The sequence below is a fragment of the Austrofundulus limnaeus genome, unplaced genomic scaffold, assembly GCF_001266775.1.
Source record: "Austrofundulus limnaeus strain Quisiro unplaced genomic scaffold, Austrofundulus_limnaeus-1.0 Scaffold51, whole genome shotgun sequence".
Taxonomy (NCBI): Eukaryota; Metazoa; Chordata; class Actinopteri; order Cyprinodontiformes; family Rivulidae; genus Austrofundulus; species Austrofundulus limnaeus.
The window spans coordinates 7,316-17,143 of record NW_013952453.1 but is presented as its reverse complement, the minus strand read 5'-3'; the positions used below and the strand labels follow the sequence as shown (position 1 = coordinate 17,143).

At 40.8% G+C, this 9,828-nt stretch overlaps 1 protein-coding gene and 1 long non-coding RNA gene across 2 annotated transcripts in view; one reads left to right on the top strand and one right to left on the bottom strand.

The window, feature by feature from the left end:
- LOC106517604 (uncharacterized) overlaps window positions 1-3,319 on the top strand; it is a 15,625-nt gene extending 12,306 nt beyond the window's left edge. Inside the window, exon 2 of the long non-coding RNA XR_001310228.1 lies at window positions 2,669-3,319. This is a non-coding gene — a long non-coding RNA (uncharacterized LOC106517604). The remainder of the gene's footprint in view (window positions 1-2,668) is intronic.
- The window catches only part of fmnl2b (formin-like 2b), a gene marked incomplete in the record, with an annotated part of 34,348 nt that overhangs the window by 22,343 nt on the left and 2,177 nt on the right, over window positions 1-9,828 (bottom strand). The window contains 15 exon segments of the mRNA XM_014008521.1: window positions 1-60; window positions 177-280; window positions 364-584; window positions 662-763; window positions 3,348-3,497; window positions 4,666-4,776; window positions 4,866-4,940; window positions 5,033-5,126; window positions 5,208-5,284; window positions 5,362-5,497; window positions 5,572-5,715; window positions 7,589-7,672; window positions 7,769-7,845; window positions 8,959-9,039; window positions 9,197-9,280. Of these exon segments, the coding sequence (XP_013863975.1) occupies window positions 1-60; window positions 177-280; window positions 364-584; window positions 662-763; window positions 3,348-3,497; window positions 4,666-4,776; window positions 4,866-4,940; window positions 5,033-5,126; window positions 5,208-5,284; window positions 5,362-5,497; window positions 5,572-5,715; window positions 7,589-7,672; window positions 7,769-7,845; window positions 8,959-9,039; window positions 9,197-9,280 (1,600 nt within the window).

Below are 9,828 nucleotides of genomic sequence, written 5' to 3'. Positions count from 1 at the left end.
GGGGAGGAGGGGGTGGAGGAGGAGCAGGAGGTGGAGGTGCAGGGTATGGTCCATTGGACACTGAGGACAAAAAGCAGTAGTGCGTTGGTGTATATAACTGAAATTAAAGCATTTTAATGCAACAGCTCTAGGTTTTAGCAGCAGTATTTGTTTTGACTGGTGGACATGAGACTCACATGTGCCTGGCATTGGTGGAGGAGGAGGTGGAGGGGGTGGATTTGGCATGCCTAGAGCGCCACCCATCCCAGGTCCCATGCTGTGATAGGCTACAGTTTCAGGGCTGCAGAAATCAAACAGGTAATCGATCAACAAAAGATGGGATAACCTACAGAGGAAACCTTCATTTCAGGTGGTGTGTCTTGCCTGGGGGACAGGTTTGGACAAGGTGGAGGAGAGGGGGAGGCAGAATCCGCCACACCCCCATCTCCCTCCCCCCTCTGAGGCTGWGGAGCTCCAGGTCCTCCAGCCTGCTGGGCCTCCTGAGCTTGACGCTCCAGGCGACTCTGCCTTCGAATGGTCTGATCCTTCTCTCGAACCATCCGGCGTAAGGTGTGCACCTGAGAGTTGGCGCTGGCGTACACGTCCTGCACAACATCAGCACACACACCCTTTCTGCTTCTGTAGAGCTGAACTGTGGGATTTTCACAGAAACAGTACTGACCCGAAGTTGGTCCAGTTCTTTGTTTGTCTGCATCAGCTGTTTCTCTAATTCAACGATCTTCAGCATCGCTTCATTCTCCACATCCAGCAGACGCTCTGACATCTGAAGACAGAGACAGGAACACTTGTGACCACACTGAGCCCCAGACTGGACTCTAAAGATCCTGTCACACTTTAATGTTTTAGACTTATGTAGACGCATAGAAATKTTGTTATGATTAAATTACCCATATAGGTTATTGGTTGAAGTCATTAGCATTACAATATGTACACGTCCAAAAGAGTCTTCCTGTAGATTTCTTTATTCCACCGTCAATGTAGAATCAGTGTTGAATGAAATGTTCACACGTTGGTATAAGTGGTCTAGAACAGTGGTTCCCAAAATTGGGGTCGGGACCCACAGTGGGGTCCTGGAAAATCAAGGTGGGGTCTTGAAAAGATTTTCTGACTTGATTATATTTAAAAATGACAACATTGTTTTGACTTTGCTGTTACAAAAGCGTAAGGTTAGTGTACATAAAATGGACAAAAATACCATAATGAATATTGTTACRATGCTCTTGTTTATTTGACGTGAAAGCAATGTTCATAAACCAACAACAGTTTGGGGCACAGGTCGCTTCTACTAGTATTTTGTGGGTCAAATACTGAAAAGTTTGGTAACCACTGGTCTATAGTGTGACAGGTCCTTAAGACAGGACCAACATGGACCGTTGATGGATTCACTAACGGTGCTATTCACCAGACTCTTGTAACTCTTTACTGTAAAATGTTGTCTACCTCCATCCAAAGGTTTTTGCCCATTTGACTGTCTTTATAAAAGCAAGAGTCGTATAAATTCCTCACACATGGCTGCACCCCTCTTTATACCAATCTGTAGAGTCCATTTGGCCAACTTGTGTTTCCCTCACAACTTGTCACCTCTGCTGATTTACCCAAAGGAAAGCAAAACTTTACCCAAATCTGAATGGTCAGTCCTGAGTTAAATTCTTTAGCAGACATCTGGCTACAAATGGACAAATGTGACGACCTTTTGTTACACCTCGCCATATAAAAACCCAGTTTCTTCACATTCTGCCGTAAGTTTTAACATCAAAGGGTCAACCTAAGTGTGCCCATTTTATCTTAAACAAAGAACAGTACCACCTTCAGACTGAAGTTCGAAATCGATACCCAAATGATTAAAAGACAGTTATTTAGTGATGTTTAATTTCTTTGGTTGAAAGAAATCTTTTCCCAGTTTTCAATGTGAATGTTTATTCTGTAAAATTGTGATTAAAGCTGTTTTCAAAAATCAAGGCGTATCAGAAATATGCTAGCAATATTTGAACTCCTGACTTTATTTTTCAATAATAAAGTGAAAGATAAAGTCAGTAGAGCAGAGTCTTCAAATTGGAGTTCATCGTTAGTGCCTTACAACGTGTCTATGTGCTATGAAAATTTTTTGTTTTGTTGTTGACATAGTTATATTTATATTTTTGTTACACTACTGCTTTATTTTTGTCATTTTGCACTAGTGACTTTTTTAAAACAATTGTGTGTAGTATAAGTTATAGGGGAATTATTTATTATTTTTATACTATTGTTTTATATTGTAGTTAATACAAAGCATAAAATCTTTTTCCTGTGTTTTATCATTTTCGACTTACTAAATGAAGTTAAGATATTAACTTAGGTTCGGGAGCAGTACCACGCCTCTCACCTTCAGCTTATTGGTCAGCATCTATTTAACTCGCCTCACCTGGCGTTCTGCCCTCAGCTCGCCGTCTCGACACCCACCTTCCCCTTTCGCCCCACTTAGGCCCCTTTGCACGCCCTCATTGCACCACCTTCCTCACTCCCTTCTTCCCTTCATCCCTTCCTCATCCCTCCATCCCTTCATCCCCTCCCCACATTCCTTCTTCCTATCCTCATCCCTTCCTCATCACTTCATCCCTTCATCTCCGCATTTCTCTTTCTTTCTCCTCCATCCCTACCTCAAACTGACTCCTAATCCATTCCWTTTCAGGTTCCAGCTGGGGGGTCCAAAGCAGGCTCAGGAAAAAGCATCCTTCCTGGARACCATGCCCCACTCWGAGTCTTCTCCTCAAGCCTCMTTCGATGTACCTCCCCAGATGCATCGTCATTCATCCCCCCACCCCTCGACCCCTTCCTCACCCCCCCCCACCCCTCAACCCCTTCCTCCAATAAAATATTTAATCTCATATCATGGCACGGTCCTTGCTAGTGAAAGGTGGAATCACAATTATTCAATGAACATGGCATTGATATCTGTATCGGAATCAGCCATACTAGCCCTGTATTTACTTGGTATTTCATCAGTACCAAACTTCCTAGTATACCTGATAATAAACACACCTAAGACAAAGTGGACTTCTACCTGACAGCTGTACTTTTGATCACTCATCCATGGAGTCTGCCATTGTGCTACTAATTTGTACTATGCATTAGTTTGCACACATATTTATTTTCAAACAATACCCGTCTTAACTTGTCAWAGTCCTCAATCCTTCCATGGAATTATGCTGCTCCAGTGTGCATTTTAAATGCACTGCATGTACGTTGTGTTTATATTCATAATTGCACTGTGTAGWACTACCTGTTGAGTAGTATTATCTTTTATTGGCTAGTATTTTCTATAGTAAAGCGGTAAAACATCTTTATCTTGTCTCCACTTATTGTCTTACTGTGGCCAGATTCTCTTCCAGCTCTTCGACTCTCTCCAGAGCAGCAGTTTTTGTCTCGGCGTCCTCCAGAAGTGTCCCAACATCAAACACGTTGTCCAGATATGCCTGGATCTGAACCTGCAGTCTGTCACTCTCTGTGTGCTTTAATGTCTGAGAGGAGACAATCAAAAGTACAGGCAAGGACACAAAAGAACAAAAAATAAGAAACTGGTTGAGGAGGCAAGTAAGAACCAGGTTAAAAGTAATACATGTTTATTTCCAGTTTTTACTGAAGTGAGCTCTACTAACTGCTGGAATAAAAATCACATGGGGCCTCATGCATCAAGGAGTGAGAAGTTTTCAAACTGAAAGTTGTTGCAGGGAGCGAAATATTCAGACTTATCAAACTATCAGTTTGATGGAATGTGAGTGAGATTTGTTCCTAATAAGTAGTGGGGTGTAAAAATGTGTTTTCCACAYGCAAAGAAGGTGTGTGTGCGTACTTGTTTTTGCTACAGAGTGAGGACCACTTGCAAAATAGTTACTATCAAAGTGAGGCCTTTGATGTAAAGTGAGGACCTAGTSCTGGTCCTCTACTGCACTTTACTAGTGAGGTTTAGTGGTATGGTGTGAATTAGGTTTTGGTTCAGATTAGTGTTAGGAATATACTAGTAATGGTTAGTTTTAGGGAAAATGTCTGGACTAGGCATAAATACAGTTACAAATGAATGGAAGTCAATAAAAAGTCCTCAGTTTGATGCAAATACATGTGTGTGTGTGTGTGCGCGTGTGCATGTGTGTGTGTGTGCGTGTGTGTGTTAAAGTAAATGTGTTACTTTTGCTCAGTTCAGTTGAAATGAACCAGTTGACATAATTTTTTGTAATTAAGTCCTCTACATCTGTTTTTGAGTGTGCATCGCTGACGTGTGTTTACATTTATACATGTGATAAAAATATAAGAAACTTTACAGTTTACATTGGATGGAAGTTTCAATTGTTTTTCAGGAATGTTGTATTTTTCATCATTCAGGTTTAAACAAAAAAAAAAAGCTAAAAAAATAACATTGTGTTGAGATGCTCCTTACATCCAGAAAACAGTTAGAACCCTAACTTYCATGCAGCGTTCATTCTGATGCATCCCGACGTGTGCGTGGAACCTGGCGAACACAACCTTTTCTTGTGTTGATGCGAGGCCCCTGAAGTTTYGTTTTTTCTTTTATTCTTCCGAAACATTTGTTTCCCCTGACTATAACTACATACCAGTTAGAATAAGATCAAACATCACGTGATTGACTGAAGTCAGATCATGTGATCATGCTGTGAGTGGTTGTTGTATTACCTCCAGATGTTCCTCCAGGTTGAGTTTGGTGAAGTCATACTGCAGATGAACTCTGAAGTTCATGTCCTCTACTGAGTGCACCACAATGTTAATGAACTGCATGCAGGCCACCTAAAGTTTTCCATGACAGAAGAAAACATTAAGCATGTAACTGATGTGAAGATGTCACACTGTTATAAACTCTTCAAGACAGAGGTTACCAAGAAGTCGATGTTGTCGTCTTCGTTCTTGAAATGTTCCATCAACTTTTCAAAACGCATCGCCTCATTGCAAACCTGCAACAGAGCAGTTTATTAATCACTCAACGGATCATTTCATCGGTCAGGTTTGTGCCACGATTGGTCAGTGTGGTGGTGTTACTSTTTACAGTTTTAAAGTTGTCAAATGCTGACAGGATGATCTCATGTCCTCCTCGGACCAAACACACTGCTGCCAACAGCTCCAGAACCAGGGCCTTCGTCCTGATGAGGGGTCAGAACACCACAGTCAGCCGTGTGTTCAGGTTACATACTGCTGTGTGGTGGAAGTATTTATTGTAGTACCTTGGGTTCCTGTTGTTCAGGCTGAGAGCAATTTCATTGACAGCGTGGGGATGAGACATKACCATGTTGAAGCCGTACTGAGAGAGAGGAGGAAACAGTTGATTCAGGGTGTTTGTGTGTACAGAGAAACTCAACAGAAGGTGTTGTTTGTTACCTGGTAGTTCATGATGGCTCTCAAACACATGATGCAAACATGAACATCATCTTTCTTACAAACGAGCCGTGAGTTTTTCAGCGTTCGGCGACTCGGTAACGTGTTGGAGCGAGTCACTAAAGCTGAGCTGTGAACACTTAGAGACATACGATAACAGCTCATCAGGTGAGTTTACCTGCGTTAATGCAACACGATGTCATTTCTTTTTACCTGATGGAGTGTCGAGCTGAACGAGGGACAGATGAGGATGGGGATGGGAGACTGCAGTCGCCCTGGAGATCCTCTATGGAGCGACTCCAGGGGGAGTCAATGGATCCCACTTCACTGCCAGTGTCTGACTGCTCTCCATCAAACCTGAACAAAACATTCAGTCAGCCAGAATCACCATTCATCCATCCATACAACCATCCATCTATCCATTTATTATCCATCCATCCATTCATTCATTCATTATCCATCCATCCATTCATTCATTATCCATCCATCCATTCATTCATTATCCATCCACCCATCCATCCATCCATCCATTCATTATCCATCCATCCACCCATCCATCCATCCATTCATTATCCTTCCATCCATTTATTATCCATCCATTCATTCATTATCCATCCATCCATCCATTATCCATCCATCCATTCATTCATTATCCATCCATCCATCCATCATCCATCCATCATCCATCCATCCATTATCCATCCATCCATCCATCCATCCATTCATTATCCATCCATCCACCCATCCATTCATTATCCATCCACCCATCCATTCATTATCCATCCATTCATTCATTATCCATCCATCCATCCATCATCCATCCATCCACCCATCCATTATCCATCCATCCATCCATTCATTATCCATCCATCCATCCATCCACCCATCCATCCATCCATCCATCCATCCATCCATCATTTATCATCCATCCATCCATCCATCCACCCATCCATCCATCCATTATCCATCCATCATCCATCCACCCATCCATCCATCCATTATCCATCCATCATCCATCCATTCATTATCCATCCATCCATCCATCCATTCATCCATCCAACCATCCATCCGTCCATCTGCCCATCCATCCATTCATTATCCATCATCCATCCATCCATTCATTATCCATCCATCATCCATCCATCTATTATCCATCCATCCACATCCCATCCAGAAATTTCCCACTTTCAAGTCATAAATTAAAACTGGAACAAGTGAGAATTCCTTGTTAGAAAGACAGAGTTAAGAATTCAAAATGGCAACTACTAACCACGACTGAACAGTGAGTAAACCCCTCTTATTTTTATTTTTACTAGTATTTCTGTATTATTTATTTCACATTTTGTCAGTAATACATGTAGTACTTTTCAGTGTTCTTAAAAAGACTTGTTAAAACTCTGTTTCTATGCAAGAAATTCCACGTAGAGCTCAGTTATTGTTTATTAGCAGTGCTCAGCAGTAGCAATGAGACGAGGAATGTGACGTTTATAGTTTAGTCTAATCAAACATGAAACATTGAAGTTAATTACAAYTGGCCCTTTGAGGACCACCATAAGACTCATGTGGCCCTCTGTGAAAATGAGTTTGAGACTCCTGATCTACAGCAACACTCTTCAGCTCCTCCTAGAGGATCCTCAGGTGTTCCCAAGACAGAGTGAACTTATCCCTCCAACAAGTTGAGTGTTTTCTGGGTTCTCCTCCCAGTGTGATGTGCCCAGAAAATCTCCAGAAGTCATCCTAAGTACTTAGGTTTCTGGATCATCCTAACTGACTTCTTTCAATGAGGAGGAACAGCGTCTTTACATTGTGCTTCCYACAGATGATGGATCTCTAAAGCTGAACCCGGCTACCCTATGGAGAAAGCTTAAGTGAGGGTTGGAATGCAGATAGACCAGTGAATCTATTAGATCAGCTCCATCTTCATCACAACAAACCAGAACAACTCCCTCATTACTGCAGATGAGATCCTGATCTGTCCTACCATCACTCAGAATGTCCAGATACTTGAACCCTCCAGCTTGGAGTAAAGACTCAACCCCAACCCAGAGGGAGCATTTCACCCTTTTCTGGTTGAGACCCGTGTTTTTACRAGCAGATTCACTGTTTATTTTCCCTAGATAACCCAAACTGAAGTTTTCTATACACAAAGTATAGCAGAACTGTTTGCAACCATAAAATCCAGAGCTAAGCACTTTTGAGCAGGCAAAAAAGCATCAATGATGTGACTTACGTGACTGCATACTGAGCAAAGGACAAATACTCGACCAGAACATCAAGACCTCGATTCTCCTCGTTCAGAAACTCTCTGACCCACCTGAATGTAGAGAGACAGGTGAGACAAACGGGTGRGTCATAGAGAAAGCTCACAAAGTCAGAAGGGATTTGGATGGGCGATCAGATAGACAAGTACCCGATGTGGTTTGTCCGAAGAGAAATCTCAAGTTCTCTGAGTGTTTGTGTTGACTCCTGAACTCTTCGTCTGAATTTCTGTGGACAGACAGGCAGAAAGACAGACAGACAGGTTATATTCTTGTTCAGTCTGAAAACAAGGTTACAACATCCTCTTGAGTAGGGGTGAGCATTCCTGATCCTCGAGGGTCACTATCCTGTATTATGTTTTACTTGTTTCCCTGCTCCGACACACCTGATTTTAGTGAATGGGTGATTATGGAGCATCTGTAAACTTGAAGAGTTAATTCAGCCACTGCATCATTTGCGTTGAAGCAGGGAAACAAGCATGTGATCCTCGAGGACCAGGAATGCCCACCCCTACTCTTGAGAATCCCTAAGGAAATGTTCTTATACAACCTAGAGCAGGGGTATCCAAACATTTTGTCACATGGGCCAAAATCATACAGTCGGAAGGACTTGAGGGCCAAAAATATTTTTCCTTTACCTGCTCAACAATAAACTAAGCATTGATTACTTTAATTAAACAAATAAAGTAGTCAGATTTATTGCTCGAAATGGATGCATAAATTAATCTAGATCCAGAACTTTAAAAGTGTTTTGCAGGTTTCCCTTATTGAAAGAAATTTTGCAATTTTCTAGGTTTCAATTGGGGGGGAAAAATAACCTAATTTAGTCAATTCTGATCAATAAAATCAGGATTTAGGTCACTCTTTCTTTGAAAATGCTTGCTGAATTAAGATGAATTTAATAAATCAATTAAAAGCAGATTGGAGTGCAGCAAAATCTGCTTTTCACTATAGATGTGGAAAAAGCTGAGTCTGGTTTTTAAAGACAAATAATTGATATTGTTGCCAATATTTTTTATTAAAAGATGTTACTTTGTTCGTGATAAATTTGCCCTAATAATAAATAGAAAGTCTCCATCTACATCAAACACCTGTGCCAGGAGGATAAATTTGTAAACAAATTAGTATAACTCTTGAACTGAAGTCAGGGGCCACATAAAATCAGTTCAGGGGCCACAAATGGCCCCCGAGCTCACTTTGGACATCCCTGACCTAGAGGGTGTTGTAACAGAAAACCCTCAGCTTWTTTTTTTTTTTTTGACAGATTCAAATGTCTTTAAACTGAAAGTTCAACTTCTGTGGTAATATATACGGTGTATATAAAACATATTTTTTATCTCACCTTGCGCGTTACGGCTGGGTCAAGGAAGCCTCTCAGTTTCTGAATGTAGGTATGTGGAGGGTTCTTCACCTGAAATCTCTCCTACAAACACACCCAAAAACACAATGGAATTAATGTCACTGAAAACCCGTCCCACCAGACACATGTATCTGAATGTCACCCAGGTTCTGATACATGTTAACTATTTATTTTACTATTAATATTATTATTAAGGTTGCAGAAAGTTGTAACAACCCACCTGATCACATATGAGCTCCCACTTCTTCTCATTGTCGTACGAACGCAGCAGACGCACCTTATCAGGAGGCAAGTTCATTGAGTTCTGTAAACATTGTAGACACAGCTTTTAAYCTCTAAACATGAACATCCCTCCAACTTTCCAAGAAGTTAAATCAAGTTGTMTTTATTTTTGAACTATTCCAAAAACAGAGGTGATTAAAGTATGTCTAAAGTCTCAAAAAGCCCAAAATTACAGGCTAATTAAAAATGCAACAAGTGACTTAAAACTTGTAAATGCAGTAAAAGTAGCYCACCAGACCCTCTAGTTTTTATTGTCTCTTTAAACTTTGTAGAGTCTACCGAATCCATCAGTTGCATTTGAAGATTTAAAAATTGTAGACTTCACCAAATCCTTTAGTTGCTATTCAACATTTAAACACTGTAGAGTCCACTAACCTTGTGATTCCATACTGGATATTTAAGCATTGTAGTATGTGGCCCCATGTAAGATAAATTGTTAGAAAATATCACTAACACATTTTCATTATTTACCTCACTTTCTGAGTGTAAAATCTTAGTAAAAAACTTTTCACTAACATTTTTGATTTTTTTAGCCCACTGTTCTTACAATTTACTAATTTTGACTAAATG